This window comes from Anas acuta, chromosome 2 (genome assembly GCF_963932015.1).
Source record: "Anas acuta chromosome 2, bAnaAcu1.1, whole genome shotgun sequence".
NCBI lineage: Eukaryota > Metazoa > Chordata > Aves > Anseriformes > Anatidae > Anas > Anas acuta.
In genome coordinates this window covers 27,214,075-27,230,829 of record NC_088980.1, presented here as the reverse complement: position 1 = coordinate 27,230,829, position 16,755 = coordinate 27,214,075, and the positions used below count along the sequence as shown (strand labels likewise).

General features: G+C 36.6%; 1 protein-coding gene across 5 annotated transcripts in view; it reads left to right on the top strand.

Moving 5' to 3' along the window:
• ICA1 (islet cell autoantigen 1) overlaps positions 1-16,259 on the top strand; it is a 72,598-nt gene extending 56,339 nt beyond the window's left edge. For 2 of the 5 annotated variants that reach the window (XM_068674031.1, XM_068674034.1), the window contains 5 exons: positions 2,148-2,210; positions 2,316-2,357; positions 6,238-6,519; positions 11,722-11,820; positions 13,593-14,529. In XM_068674031.1, the coding sequence (XP_068530132.1) occupies positions 2,148-2,210; positions 2,316-2,357; positions 6,238-6,519; positions 11,722-11,820; positions 13,593-13,714 (608 nt within the window). In that variant the 3' untranslated portion in view covers positions 13,715-14,529. Of the gene's footprint in view, positions 1-2,147; positions 2,211-2,315; positions 2,358-6,237; positions 6,520-11,721; positions 11,821-13,592; positions 14,530-15,070 lie in introns of those variants that run through there. The other 3 variants (XM_068674033.1, XM_068674032.1, XM_068674035.1) reach the window with 3 other exon arrangements.
• The last annotated feature ends 496 nt before the right edge of the window (positions 16,260-16,755 follow it).

The following is a 16,755-nucleotide window of genomic DNA, read 5'->3' as shown; positions in this document are numbered from 1 at the left end:
GATGGCAAAACGTTTGCAACAAGTTCTTGGTGAAGCTGTGGAATCTTCATCCCTGCAGATACTCAAAACTTGACCCATCCCTGGGAAACCTGATCCAGCTTCATAGCTGGCTGTACTCTAACAAGGGGCTTGGACAAAATGACTCCCAGACATCCTTGTAGCCTAAATTATACCATGGCTTTAGAGTATATTTTTATCTAATAAATTAATGGAGAATCTGTCTAATATGTAGTATTTCAGCCTCCATAAAGGTTCTTAAAAAGTACTACATTAAAATCAAAACTCCCCTCAATCTTCCTCTTGGTAGGCTAAGCATATCAATGTCTTTAAGACATCTCCTATAGACCTTTAGTTTTGAAGCTTTTGTTTCCATTCCACTTCCAACGTTCCTTTTAAAATTTGAAAAATACTACTGTAAGAAACATTCCTGATGTTGGTCTCCCCAGTAGTGTTTCTAGAAAGTAAAATCACGTTCCTTTTTCAACTCATCACCTTCCTTTTTGGATTTCCAGGAATATCTCATTTTTCAGTAACATCATATTAGAAGCTCATATTTGATTTTGTTGTTGTTTATAAAAACTCAGTTCATTTTGGTCACAGATTTCCATGACTCATTCTTCCATTCTGGAGCACAGCTTGTATTCCGTATTCCTTGAGATATAACTTAAGGCTTAGTGGTAGTAAATTCTCCCAGCTTGACTATAGAAACTCAATGACTGGCCTGAATGACCACCTCTAACAGTCTGTTATAGTTGTTTGTACGTTTTATTCAAGAGGGATTCTGTGTTTACTTCCAGATGACTGTTAAAGCCATTGAAGAGCAATGGAAATAACACTAAACCTTGCAGATCTAAACTAGAAACACTTCTACTTTGCAGTTGTTTCTGCTAACAACTTTTTTTGACATCTGTTAGTTGTCATGTTCCTAATCCATTCAATATGTTCCCTATAGTTATTATGCAGTGCTAACTTTTTAGCTGGAAGGCTATGCAGCGCAAAGTCAACTTGTTTCTAAACAAATATCTTTACTAAAATAAGCTCACAGTTTCATCAAAGAATGGAATTAGTCATTTTGCAATGCTTTCCATAAAAATACCTTTTATTATAGGAGCATTTATTATGCTCCTATTCTTTTATTGAATCAGTTAATGTTTCACCTTGGAGTAATGATGAGCTATGAGCCCCTAGTTACCTACAGTTATTTGAATCACCCTGTTAATTACTGTTGTTTGAGTGTTTTTTTTTAATAGTGGCACCATAATAGGACTTTTTTGGTGTTCTGAAGTTTCACCCATTTTGCAAGTAATCAGTAAGATCAAATATCTGTTTTACCATATACTTTAGCGTTCCTGGATGCAAAATCTGACTTCTAAGATATTGTATTAGCAGATGTTTTCTAGAACCTTTCTCAGTTATTTACAGACTGTAATATATTTCAGCATCATCCGTAATGTAAATACTTTGTTCTGTCTCTTTCTGTGTCACCTTTAAAAGGAACTGAAGTATTTTGTAATACCTCTCCTAAATTTTTCCATTTCCCTATACTAGTGAGTCTAAGTTGTTTTTCTTTTTTCTTGAAGTACTCTGTACATCCTAAAATAATAGGCAGCACTGTTAGTGCTGTTTCTTCATAAGAGCAGTTTATGAGGAATGCTACTTCATAACTTCCAATTTGTATCATTTGCTCTGCATTTGCCTTTAATGTGCTATGGATGTTTTTAAGATTGGCTCCATCACATATGCCATTCAACTGACGTATGGTCAAGAATGGCAATTTAAGGAACAATGAGGTCCTGGGCACTTTTGTGCTCTCTCCTGCCCTGTGCAAGTACAAGCTTCTGAAAAAAATAAAATAAAATCTCTGCTTCTGCAGAAAAGCAGATACCTGTCTGATTCTTGCAGTTGCCTCAGCTGGGTGCACCTAGCCTGGAGATGGGCTTCTGCGGCAGGTGGTAGTAAAAGGAAGATCAGAAATTTGACGTCCTTTAAAGTGCTTGTATCTAGGCTGGGTCTTTCATCAGTTGCGATGAGGTTAATTTTAAACGTGAATACCAACAACTGTTGCATGTTGAACTTAGTGACATTGTTTATGAACATATATTCCTGTGCCAAGTGCAATTTGACATGTTTATGGATCTTGATTACAGCTGCCGATGGCAAGGATGCCCTATCCAAGTTACAAGGAAGTTGTAATCACAAGCAGAACTCAGGTGAAGTGTCTTAAGAAAACTACCTCTAAATATATATATCATAATTGCCAGTGTACTGCAGGTCTTCTTTTGTTACTTACTAATTATTTTTTTTCCTGCTCTTAGGTGCCATAGATGACTTATTAGACCTACAACCTGAAGAAAATGGTATGAAACATTTGTGTATATCTCTTTCATTTGCCTTTCCATTGTAGGTTTCAAGTATAATTTTAATCCTAGACGTTAATTGTTTTCCTAATCTAAAGGGTTCATATGTTTCTGAATGAAATTGTTCAGTTACAGTTTTTAAACAGTGTTAAAAGAAGCCCAACTTCATAAACCTACAGAGGCACTATACCTGATGTTAGAATATAAAGCATACCTTATTGGTATGCCAGGGGTGATTCAAGGGTATATTGCATTTTCCCCATTAAAGTAAGTTCCACTGTAAACCTACCTTTCCTATAACTTTTCAAAATCTTTTCTTTTTAGTTCTCTTGTTGTACCCCAACCCTTCACTTGGCAATACTTTGTAACCACAAGATTTTATATCAGAAATGGACATATAAGAAACAAATGATTAAATCCTCTTAGAAAACATGTAAGAACAGGTAACATTTTCAGCCACGTAGTTAATTAAATCTGCTGTGCTTTTCTCAAATACCCATGCAAAAGCAGTCTTTAATTCTGGACTCTACTCCTATTGTTAAACTTCTGTTAGATTAGTGACAGCTCAAGGGGATATGCTGTACCAAAAGGGCTGTTTTACCATGTAACATATGAAAGATCTAGACAAAAAATTTGTATCAAGTTCTCGCATGGAGTAAAGCTATTGCTTGTAGTTTCTTGATTTGCTCTTCACTTCATTCATCTCAGAAGAATGAGCAAAAGCTGTCTTAAGAACAATGAAAAGAAAAACCTGTGGCAAGTCAAAAAAAAGCAAGCAAAGAAAAAATCCCTCCCTGTGGTTTAGTCAGTCAGCCTTAGTGTTATTTGGAGTATTTAAGGCACTGCCTTCATGTTAGGTAAGGAACAGTGGACTTACAAACACTTTGACTTTGGATTTGCCACAAGCAGTCTGTCACACTGTAGGGAAATTACGCCTCCACTCATGAAGGCAGAAATAGGGAAAGTTTCCTCGGCTACCTGTGCAGATAGTCCTAATCTGTGAACAGATAAGGTAGTGATTACTTCTTTTCTGTGGTTAATAACAAAAAGGTCAGTGTGTGGCCTTTTTCCTCCTGGTTTTCCCCTTAATCATTTGCATTCCTTCTTGGACCTTCTTAGAGCAGGTACAGATAATGCATACAATTACTGGTCATACAAGTTTAGCCTTGTCAGTTAGAAGTGCTTTCTTTTTTTCTTTTCTTTTTTTTTTTATAAGTGAAATAGCTATGTCAATATGAAAGCTGTTGTGGGACAGCTACATCAGATAAAGATGCTTATGTTAATGTTATGATATCAGCTGTCTACCCTAATTTCACACAATAGCTAGCTTTAGGCTAGTGAATACTGTATTATTTTAATTGCTCTCAAACACCCTTTTTTGTGTGTTTCAGAAGGCTGTAGTCTTTATCCTGTATTTCAGAGCATGTATCATTGTAAACATTTTTCGCTTCTCTTCCTATGAATATTTTTAAATACCAGCAAAATGAGGTGACATTGCAAAGGAGTATGAGGGTTGTTAGAGGCTTGTTCATATAAACACAGAATATAGTGACATTGTTTTTTTCAGTGTTTTACTGGAAATTTTTGGTTTTTTTTGTGGACATTTATAAGATGAGGGGCAGCATGTGAAGGCAAAGAAGGGATCTTGACTGTGAAAATGGGCAATGAAAACAGAGAAACAGGAAAAGAAATAATAGAAGTTCTATGGGTGAGGTGAGAAAGTCCATATCATTCTAGTAATCTAGCAGATACCACATGAGTAATGTCTTGATAGCAAGACTGGTTTCAAGATAACTTTTATGTCAAATAAGTCAAGCTTACTGCTGTTTACTTGGGGTAGTCTCAACATAAGCATCACCCTGTCCTCCCCTACTCTGTGTGCATTTTCTCACCAGGGAAACCAGAAAGACTGCTGAGACATGAAATGTGTCACTCTTCTTTTCTGGTGGTCATGTGAACTACAGCAAGATCTAAGTGCTCTTCAGATGTAAATCTATATGTTTTGCTTTTTCCCACAGTAATAATGGGACTACTGCAATGGGATAGCCAAATGAAGCACAGTTTTGCTCTGAGCTGTGTTGCTGCAGAACTTCTGTTCCCTTATAGTAAACGTAATCTGTGGTTAGGCACACTATTGGTGGTGTGTTTCAACAGTTCTGTTACTAAGGATGCTCACTTATGCATCTCCTTCCAAGTTCATGAAGGGGCCTAGTGAAAGCAGTTTTGAGATGGTGCTGTCCAGTAAAAATCAGTTCTTACATGTCTTAGGAATAATAATTGTCTTTTCCCTATGGAAGGATTCCCCCCTCTTCCTCACATCATGGAACAGCTATGGGCTTGAGAGAATTCTAGGTGCTGGGAGAACATTCACATTTATTACTATTTATCTGAAGTTTGGAAAGTGCCTGAAAGTTCGTGAGAACAAGTTGTTTTATATAGTTTTAGTTATAGTCTAGTGGAAATATTAGAAGAATTGATTTGTTTGTAAAGTTTCTGTTTCCATTTTTTGGTCCTGTCAGGGAATATAAAATGTAAAATTAGAAAGGAGCTGAACCTCAGTGTTGACTTCAGTGTTGACTTAAAAAATCCTTATATTATGTGTTGGCTTGTTTGTTTCTTAGCATGTAGGTGTGTATGTTGACTCATCAGCCTATTTTTAAATCAGTTTTGTACTTTTTTTTCTCCTATGACTCAAATTCAGCCATTTCATTACAAATGATTACAGCTTTTATAAGGGAACTTTCCTGAGAAGGTAGTTGCATTTAAATCAATAAAAATCATCTGTTGCTCTGATAGCAGACACTTTGCTGCTATCCATCGTTTATCCCAACCCAGAAGGGTTAAAACATCTTTGCAAGCTGTATGCAGCTTGGAGACCTCAGCTGATCTACCAGAGCTTTGGAAAACTGAAGTTGTTTCTGCACTTTACCACAAGTTTGAAATGATTGTAATTAAGACAAACTGATCTGGGTTTTAGTAACAAAGCATTATCAGCATTGTTAACCACCATTTTTGTCCTCCACATACTCCCACAGTGGAGTTCTAAATGTTTCCAAGTAAAATAACACTTGGGATTCCTTGATAGTTCTTGCACTCTCCAAACATTTTGTAAGCTAGGGAAAGGGATTGTAATCCTGGTTACAAGCTTCATTTATTTTATATAACTGTTTAACATTTCTAAAATAGGAAAAAAAAATGTTTTTAAGGAATGTCAGCATAAGATTCCTCTGCTGCAGTTCTGGAACTAGGAAAACTAACAAGGGTAATCAGAAGGAAAGTGGCCCCAGTTATTTCTCAGTGGCCTAAGAAAGAAAAAAAAAAAAAAAAAAAAAAAAAACATTACTATAGCATTGAACAGTGTAGAAATCTCACTTTGTGTGGAGTAACCTGTTCATGTGGGGAAAAAAATACAAATAAGCAATGAATAGAAGGTCATAAAGGCTATCTGAAATACATTCTCACAAAATTCTAGAATCATCTCCAACTGTTCTTTATTTCCAGTTTGTACCAATCTGCTTTTTTGAGAGGAACTTCATATGATGCTTCAAAAAGTTTCTTCAATGCTTTTAAGTATTGGACTATGTAATGGTTTTGGTGGGACATTTAATAGATTTTTAAGTATATCTGTAGTTTTTTAATGGGAAGTGAGTCTGAACAGTGAAGTTATCTAAGATAATCAAGGAATAATTTGTTGCATAAGCTACAGCCCAGCTGTTCAAGAGAATTGGTTCTAAAAAAAGAAAACAACAAATATTCACAGAAAAGTATCCCATCTCAGTTAATATATAAAAACTAGATTGGATATTTTTTAAATGTTCCTTCTATTCTTTGATTGTTTAAAAGTTGATTTATCTTTACTCTCTGTTTTGCTCTGAGACAGCATCAAAGGATCAGTTTGTGAGGCCCTTGGAGTCAGAACCTGGTGATAAGGATGACATGGTGTTACTGAATGAGATCCTCAACGCTTCCTCCCTGGATGAGGGGGAATTCAGCAAAGAGTGGACAGCTGTTTTTGGACAGGTTGCACTTAATGATCTCACCATGAACTCTTCAGCTGGGGATGAGGAGACCACTTCATCGTCCATGGCATCAACACCATCAGGCTATTTGCCCTCACAGCTGTTAGACCAAAACATGAATGACCTCCAGTCATCTTTACATGGTGAGAGCTTATCTTGGTTTGTTAGATCTTTGTTTCTGCTTTTGGGCTTTGGAGTATGTCTTTTTGCTTCTTATAAGTGTGGTGTTGTCTTACATCGTGTCAGGAGCTGCAGAAACCCTGAAGTTAAAGTAAGGTGTGGCCTGGAGAAAAATATGTGTATTTGTTTTTCAAGCCCTGCTCACTCAGTGTTGAATGAATTAGTCTAAAGCCTGAAGTACAAATAATAGTCTTGAATATTTTCATTAAACTTTCTTAAATATTCTGTAGGCCTTTGAAATGTTTTTTTCCTGTAATAGAAAATATGTTTTGGTAGGTTTTACTGTTTAAATCATAGCTGCTGTGACAGTTAGGGAGCCAAAGAACCAAAAATGATTACTGTATTTTGTCTGGAAATAACTATTTTTAAACAACTTAATGAAAATCAGTTGCGTTCATTCGCTGCCTTATTTTTAATGCATCCAACACTGCTGCAATGTAGGGATATGGGTAAGGTAGAATGGAATGTTTCTCATCCAAGCAACAGGTGGATTCCTCTTGTGGGCTGCATATCTGCCTACCACCACAGGTAACAGCTCCTTCTCTCCCCCTTGTTCTGTGCCGATTGTTTTTTTGGGGCTTTTTGAGTTGCTGCTGTGGGAAGGGAAAAGGTGGGAGTGATACTAGGAGAAAACTTTCCTATTGCTTATGTGGCTTGGGGGAGGGATGCAGATGGTATTAAGCCAACAGCAACTACCTTTGTCCTCCCCCCCACACGTGGCTGCCAGCCTAGGTTTCTCTGTAGGGCTAGGGGAGAAGCTTGGTGTTTTGGGCCAAGCCCAACAGTCATTTTCATCTCATTTGGGGAAGAGCAGAGTAGGGAGACTAGCAGACTGATTTCTTCCTGAAGACTACTTCTTGGAACCCATGAAACTCGCACAGTCACATGTGATCTGAAGTGACCTGTGCCATTTTGGCAAAAATAAGAAAGTTTAAGTTATAATTAATTCAGATACAACTCCTTCCCCCCATCCACCCAAATGCAAATACTTAGGTTCACTGACTTCAATGATTAGATGGGAACTGGGCAAGTGATATTTGCAATGCTGTGCAATTTTGTGACGATACATAGGAGGATATATCTTATATATATATATATATATATATATATATATATATATATATATATATATTGATACATCATACAGGAGTATGATTAATAGAGTAAAGAGGGACTGGAGAGGATTTGACTCCATAAAATATGAAAAAAAATCACGAGGTTTAGTCATTTCATTGACAAACTGAGCAGTTTCTGACCAGAAGTAGACATGCTATCTACTGAAAGGAGAAAAAGGAGCCATGAGAAACACCTTTTTTTGATATAGAGACATAAACAAATTTTAAGCAAATTACTAAAAATAGCAGATATATTATGAGATTGGGTTGCGTTTTGTGTTATTATTGTTATAGCTTAGTTTTTGCATGTTTTTAAATGTAAGCATGATTTTGAAGATAAAATATTTTTAAGGTGTAATTGGCAAACAGACCTGTGTATCCTTTCTGATGTTACCTCTTTTATTTGCATGAGACCGTGACATTGGCTGTGTTTTTGCCACTTCAAAATCAGAAGTCAGATATATGGCATTCAAGAAACACTAGAAATAGAAAATCAGTTCCAGTCAATATAATATCCCAGAATTGTTTTGAATAAGAAAAATATAAATATGTATTAAAAGAGTAAAATATGTTGATGTTTTCAAAATGAATTTCCAAGGTTTTGGCAGAAGATCATAGTAATTGATCTACTGGCATTTGAAAAGTCACGGCTAATCAACTCCATGATTGTATCTGATAATCAGCATGTTCCCAGATGACTCTAATTGCCAAGTGAAATACATTATTTAAACTAACTCTTACAGAATATTTTTAATTTTTTCCATATTTTAACTGAAGGTGAAATTCTGTCCATTTGTGTTTCAACTTTAATTTTAAACTGCATTTCATTTCACAGCACTTCTTTTGTAATTCGACCTTGCCAATAAATTTGGGAACAGAGACTATTTTAAAAAAAACAAAATACTAACTGCAGAGTAAACATATCTAAACATTAAAGTTGAAAAGATCAGAGAATATGATTTATGGATATTTTACTGAGGATCTGTGATACATATTTTACACTGCTGTACTCTTTTTTACTCTAATTGATAATGCTTAATAAATATTCAGTGTGAGGTGCTGCAGTAGAGCCTAGATGGTGCATGCTTCCTGTGTGAATTTGGCCTTAAGACCATAAAGATTCTTAAAACTCACATGCTTAACTTTAAGCACATTAACTTTTCTATTAACTTCAGTGGGATTACTTACTTATTTTACGTTAAGCACACTCATAAATCTTTGGGGCTTTGTTTTTTCTCTGCCTCAGATCTTAATCTGTAAAACAGGCACAATGCTATGCAGGTTATAAACTGTTATGGTCAGGAATTCCCAGCTCCGAGTTTTCTCTGGCTGTATTTATGGACAGGATCTAGCACAATGGGACTTTGAGTTGCTATGGGACTACCAGGTGCTGTTTTGAAAATATGTATAAATATGTATAAATATTAGAAGCAACGCATGCTCCCAGCAAATTTTTTTTTATATTCCACTCCAGATACAGCTTTGTGATTTGGTTGCCTTGCCATTTTTTTCAGACAGCATTGGCTTTCTCTTTCATAATGTATATAGCCCCCTTCACACCACCAAGAATTCCTCTTTATATTACCTACACATGGTCGTGTTCTGGTTAGTAAGAAAATGTGCAGTGCACTGGTTCCATTTCTAAATGTAATTGTGGTAGCTTTTGTGAAGATGCTAGCTGAAAAGTAAGCTGTTTGGTTTCCTTGCTGTCTCAACGATAATCTTTTGTCTAGTCACGTAATGAATCCATCCTGTGAAGAGGCAAACCAGAGTAGGCGTCAGGCCAGCAAGAGCTTGCGATTTGATAAAGACTGCAATTTCGTTTTGGAAGGCAAAGCTTTTGTTCTCTGTAACTCACCGTGAGCGGACACTAAAAATAAAATCCATGAAAGTATTTCATAAAAAAGCAGTGGCAATCTTTCCCAAAACCTTCATTACGAAAGCATCAGCTATTTTGAGGAACACTTTGGGCTGGATTTTTTTTTTCCTTGGTTAAGTCCTTTTTGTTTTCTAAGCGGTGCTTAAGCTAGCTGTGTTTCAATGAACAGAGAACTGAAGCACAGTATCTCCCATGGACATGCTGCTTGCCAAGACTCAGGCCAGGGAGTCAAAAGGAAGGCCCCAAAGGAGTTAGGTGCCCTGCAGAGTTTTGCCTCATGGCTTGCTGATTGCATCAGTGCAAACTCACCTGGGTGAGTCCTTGGAGAGACAGCTCCTGACCTCACTGAAGGCAGCGGAACTTACACAGAATGTCTCTGAGCAGTGCCCCCATTCACTTATATGAAATTTGGATTTGGCCCTGTTCATTTCAGCCACTCAATTTGTCCGTTGCCATCCATGATATATAAAGCACTATCTTGCAATTTATCTGGAAAGAAAAAAAAGCATTACATGTTTTCTCTAGTTGTTTGTAATCTCTGCCAGTCTTCTCTTGTGTAACACAAGAGACAAAATGCCTGAAAAAAAACATGTCATTCTGAAGTGGTAATGCATACTTTTTTGTTAGTTATGATTCAAATTTGCTTATTTGAAAGATTAAACTCTTAAAACCTCATTTTTAGGAGGCACAGGCTGGCTTATAAGCCATTATCACCTTTGCCTAGAATAAATGTTTGTGACCCCTCTGCATCCAGATTTTGAAAAAGGTTTTGTTTCCTCTCCTTGGAGATACAGAGGATGTTTGTGGCTTGAAATTCCCTTTCTAAGCTATGTGATTTTATGGAAACATTCTTCTTGCCCCCTTTTAACAACACTGCTTGGGCTTCGAGCCCTTTAGAGTCAAGGCCAGATCAGAGAGTGAAAGGAATAATCTGTTAGAGGAAGGAAGGGTTCCTGTGATTTAGCAGCTGTTGCAGGAGTTCTCAGGAGGCTGGGTACCAATATCTGACAGCAACCTCAAAAATTGAGAAAGTAAAGGGAGAAAGGAAGAAGTGAGCAAAAAAATGATGTGAGAGCATGAACTTGTAGACTGAATAAGGAAATGCTAGCTGTATGTACAGATGAATATCTTGTTTCTGATACTGCCAAGTCAGATATAGCAGCTCCCTGTGATGGATAGATAATTGACCAGGCAACACTTAGAGGAGACAGAGTTGAAATAAAACATAAAAGCTATCTATACAGGCCTGTATTGTAACATTGGTGTTAAAAATGTGACTGTTTGTCCTCTAAATGTGATAAAGCATAAGAATTTAAATACCTTAAACCAGGGATAAAAATGCTCCATTATTTCCTGATCTGTATCCACACTATGCCATCCCTAGTTCATTTTGCCAGCCTAGAGCATCCAGCTTCAATAACTGTAGTTATCATTACTCTCTTGCGAATGGAGAATATGCATGTAGGAACAATAAATTGTGAGTACTGTTTCAGTTTTTCCCACATAGTTGCTCTCTCCTGCTGAGAAGATTCTTACAAATGAAGGATAACAAAAAAAAATATTCAATTAAAACCTAGTTTTAAGTTAACAGTAAATAGTGCATCTAGAATTAAATTCTTCAGGGTATTTTGCAACAAATGAACTTTTTCAGAATTATTCGTTTTAAAATTAATTTAAAAAACAGGGTCACAAAATACTTGTTTTCTGGAACAGTTGGAATGGAAGTCTTTGGAATTGTAAAAGTAAAAGAAGGAGGAAAAAATGTTTAGTATGTATGATATTTTTGCCCAAGTGTAACTGATATTCTTTCCTCTACAGCTATGCTTGACTTGATTACTGTGCTGGCATTTCTATGAACAAGTATTAGCTGTGATTGGATAAAAGAATTGAGAAAAAAGTCTTTGTTTAGGCATATTAAAGGTTTGAGAAGAGTACAGTTACTTGGATCTGGAGATGAAGAAACCACTCCACAGCTATTCTGTTCTCAAGGATAGTGGTTGTCTGCAGAATCTGACTGTTGATTTCTCATGTATGAGGAAAGATGCAAATAGCCATAACCAAAACAGAATACTCTGCTCCTTCACCTGGTGTGAGTGCTGTGCTGCTAGATAGGGTGGCAGAGTGGACAAAGTAATTCTTAATGCTAACGCTGCTATATTATTGAATTCTAGGATGGGCAGCTAACAGTGGGAGCCCTCCATCTATACCACGGCCAGCACAGAAACCAAACAGCCTGAATGTGAATGCTAACAAGACGCCAATGAAAGGTGGTAAGTCATTTAGTTCTTCAGTTATTTAGCTTTTCCTGTTTAGCTGTGACTCATGCATCTTTCTAGTCTTCCCATCTAATCTACCATAATAAAACTTATTTTTGTAGTAGTTACATATCAAGAGTCCTGTGCTTACTGCTAATTACTCTTTCGGTGTCAGTTATACATATAATACGTGTGTGTCTGTGTATTGTGTGTAGTCTTCAATGCTGGTAATCTGTCAGAAGAGTAGCGTGCTATATATATAACAAGGGAGCTGAAACAACAGTTTCTTCTACTACTTTAATTTTGAGTCATACAGAATAGCATGTGCATGCACTTAGTCTAAGCTAAACACTGTTTTGAAGCTCTGGGAAGACTCTGTGGCTAAAATACAAGCTGCTGATAAGGCAGAAGAGACCTGATTACAGATTTCATTGATAACACGCATCATATCAGTAGTCAAATGAAGCAATTCACTTGTGGCAAGTGAGCCAGGAGTCCTGTCATCAACTGATTCCAAGCCCCACTATTTTGACTAGTGTTTTATGGGTAGGCAAACTAGGAGCACATTGCATCCTTATTGCCAGTTTGCAGTATATTTTCTGCATTCATATTCAAACAAGAGCTATGTGAAAGGTGTTCAGTGCAGAAGGAAGGAGCAATGTGTATTCCTTCCCCTGCCCCCTGGGATTAAAAGACTGACTAATTTCAGCCCAGTAGAAAAAGATGGTTAAGATGTTTTGGGAACAATTTTGGGAAAAGTGAGATGTCACAGCCACAATAGCTTCACCAGAAAAAGGAACAGCCTTCAGCTATTTCAAAATCTGTTTGTAAAAGTAACAGATCTTCTAGCCTTGCAGACACGAAGATGGAAATCATGCTAAATGGAGCCTATTCTGTCCATGAATTCCTCCTAGCACAAAGGGTGCTTTCATTTAACATGCAACGTTATCTTTCTGAGTAGAATAGCACATCTCCACATCTTATTTCTCTATGAATATAATGTGTGTTAAGCATGAGATCACAAAAAAAGAAAGTGGTGATGTAGCTTCTTTATGGCAGCCAAACTCACTTCCTCTTTAATTCGAAAATCTGCCCTTTTGGAACAATCAGGTTCCAAAGGAAGCAGGAAGGCAGGAGACCTCTGCAACATCTATATGTCAATACAGACACAATAGATGCAATACTCCAACTGTTGCTGGTATTCAACATATTCCTGGTTCACGTTTTTTTTTTAAATATAAATCCAAAAATATACCTTAATACCAGAAGCCATACTTGGGACATGACTAATGATATTGTATGGTCATATACAGGGGGAACAGGAAAGTCACATGAACTGGATTTAGGTTAAGGAATTCAGGCCTGTAAGATGGTAAGGTAAAGTAGAGTTTGCTTAGCTTTTGGTCTTTCACAGGCCTACAGGTGCACACACAAGTAAAATACCTTTCACTAAACAAAGCTAGACGGAGAGAGATTGTTTCTATTTTTAATTAAAGTGTTCCTGTACTTATCATGGCAGGAGGTATATAAAGCACACAGGCAGCCAGATGTAAAACATTCATTCTTACTAAAGTTCCATATTCTGTTAAAGGTGGTGTTTTAAAATGTAATCACTCATTCTGATTTTCTTGTCAGAAGTGCCCTTAGTAATAAATTAAACAATAGCATGGCATTTGTTTGACCTCAGTAAAACTTTCAGTCACTTTTGTTTTAAAATAGCTGACAAGCAAGAATTCCAAGTTTGTACTTTTCCTTTTTCTTTCTTTTTTTTTTTCCTCTCTTTCCAGAACCTACAAGGAATCCTAAAGACTTGACTGCTTGGTTCAGTCTCTTTGCTGACCTTGACCCATTATCCAATCCTGATGCTGTTGGGAAAACTGATAAAGAACATGAATTGCTTAATGCATGAGTCAGCTGCCTATGGTAACTCACATTCTTCCATTCATCAATGCTATTTTTGGGTTTTAAAAAAAATAAATGAAAACTAGTATGCTGTTGTGAAACTATGAAGTATGTGCCATGATAACAAAACTAAAGGGAATGAACCCCCTTTTATATACGTACAGTTATTTGCTCTTGTTTTGTATAAAGACTTAGCATTTATTTTCTACGTGGATTTACAAAAATGAGGTTAAGAATTAGGGCAGATTTCTTGCCAAATAAGATTATCTGCTGAAACACTGTCTTTGCCTGAGGTGATGCAGAGCTAACACTGGAGTGAAATACAAATTGCAAACCTATTTTTTTATAATGTTTCTTGAGTAAATTAAAAAATACATATATCATGTAACTGAGGAGGCTGCATGAATCGAACATCTATCACATCTATAATATATATATATTACTGCTATGTTAAGACGTTAACTGAATTTGTTTTGTTAGTACTCACAGTGAAAAATCTGTGCTGGAGTTAATTATTGAAGAAATACATTTGGGTCTATGCAGCCATGGAAATTGTGCCCTTTCTGATTTAAATTATTAGACAAACTGTACTACCTAAACAGAAGTAATGCCCAAAAGGCTTCTTTTCTGACTTTTTTTTTTCCATTGCACCAACAGAATTTGCACCTGTTTGCAGAAGTTTCTTGCAACTGATGATTTACCATGCCTTCAAAACGCATTTCTGTTCAGAGTGTTTTTCATCAAATTTATTTCTGAAGCATGTGTTATTTTGAGCTTGTTGTGACATTAACTCTTTAATAAAATGATTTTGACAAAAAAAGATATTTTATTCCCCCTGGAATGCTGGTGTGCTGTTGAATTGGTATGTAACAAGCATCTGAAGATAACATATAACTAGCTTTTAGAGAGTATCTGATAATTCATATCATTAGCTCACACTGTTTCTGAATAGTGATGCAGTAGGACAGTAAGAAAATCTGAACTTGATGGTCTCTCTTTGCCTCCCTTCTCTCCTCTTACAGTGAAGGAAGGTGAAAAGGATGGCAGCAGCCACAATATCACAAGTTCTGCATGTTTGCTATATGTGCTGTATAGGATCTGCTTTGCAGTTTATTGTATTTGGCCTTTTTTAATTCAATTGATTTTTGTTTTATGTTGATGTTTTTCATCCCCAGTTAATTTGTATGCTCAGGTAGTTAATCGATTTCTCATGATCTATTAGATAACTACATGCCTACACTGTAAGCCTCAAAATAACCATGTAAATGTAGAAGTTATCTAAACTGTCCTGCTTCTCAAGCACAGCAGAACATCATCTGGCAGCTGCACTGAGCAGTATTAACGTGTGTTTGATATGTTCTAGCTAAAAAGCTACGTGCTACTTAGTGGACGCGCAAGCTGGACTGACTGGGATCCACCTGACTGAACCCTCAGCAAGTTTTAATCACCTCCGTACAAATCTGTAATGTTCAAAATCCTTCTTAAGGTGCCACGTAGCTGGAAAGTCTCAAGGTACTTCCATTTTTGCCAGAGATGTTCTTCAGCTGTTTAGCAGTGTATTATACTGGATAATGGACAGCCTGGTCTTCTCTTTATGGAGTACCCAGCCCACTGATCCCCAACAGTAAGACCATTCTATCTTGTGGCAATTAAGACATGGAAGTTGATACAGACGTGGATACCTAACTGTTTGCAAAGATCACTGTTTCCTGCTGTTTGGTAGTGGCAGCTCCTTGCTCAAAAAGCTGTCACCTGTGAAGTCTCTCCTGAGACATGTTACTTTCTTGAGCGTTAGGGCTGGAGCCTGAGGTCCTGACTTTGAGCTGCCGTCTCTGGCATTAAGGAAGGCATCTGCAAAGAAGATTAACTGGAAAACACCTAACGCTTACGCTGAGGTGCATTTACACTTATGAGTGTTAGTTTGCACTCAAAACACTAGATGTTTGCCTGAAATCCTCTTCATCTCAAACGGTAATTATCTGCAACGCCAAAAATGTTAGCAGCTCTAGGAATAGACAGGCTGCTGGCATTTTCAGCCCAGCTTGGTTACCACTGAAATCATCAAACAGATTCTTGCAACGTTAAGCAAGTCTGTGGTTACTAAACTTGTTTTAGATTATGTTTGTCTCAATACTTAAAACACTTCTGGATGATCTATTCTAGCATTTTTAATGGCTAAAGCAGTTATAATAAAAGCAAAGGTGAGGCTAAAATATGGCCTATATTCAAAATAGCTAACTGTACTTTAAGTTAGAATTGAGACTCAGAAAAAGGTTGTTTTTTAGGTTACAGATTCTAGACTTTCAGGATGTTTAAAACAAAACCCTCCTTCTTGATTGGGAAAACTAAGGACATTGTACAAGTTTCAGCTAAATGTGTTGTGAATCCTTGTCATGTTTTTAGGTAGAAAAATAGCTGAATAATCATCCTTTTTACACAAGAGAAACCATAGCTGCAGGTTTTTTACCTCAAGCTGCAATACTGATTGGTTCATATTATGCATTTTCTTGTAATATGTGATTTTTTTAAATTAAAGTTAGCTTTGAATTTTGTGCTTTCTGCCTATGCATTTTTTTCACATTTTTCAATTTTTAAAAAAAAAAAAAGAAGCCAGAGGTTTTTAATACATGATTAAATTTGCTTAAAGAAAAGCAAGTGAAATTGCCATGTACAACGCATTACTATAGTGATTATTATTTAAGTAGAAAACTAGAACAAGAAAAGAAACACCCTGCAAATAGCCATTTTTTTAGGCAGAAAAAATCTTAATTGCAGTTACAAACAATACTTCCTTAATCATAGAGAAGTGTATGGCATGCACTTCTCTGTGCAGTCTGGGCTGCAGAGTAACTCCAAGCCACAGTGCCATTGTTATAGGATTTTCTGTGATGTGTGTGCAAGCTCAGCAGTAATTGGGACAACAGGGTAGTTAATCATTCTGGTAAAATTACAGATTGATTGTTCTACACACATAATGTTCATCTTGATTTAATATGCTTCATTCCAATTGCATATTCTTGTTTAGTAGAGGATTGTCTTAAAATAAAA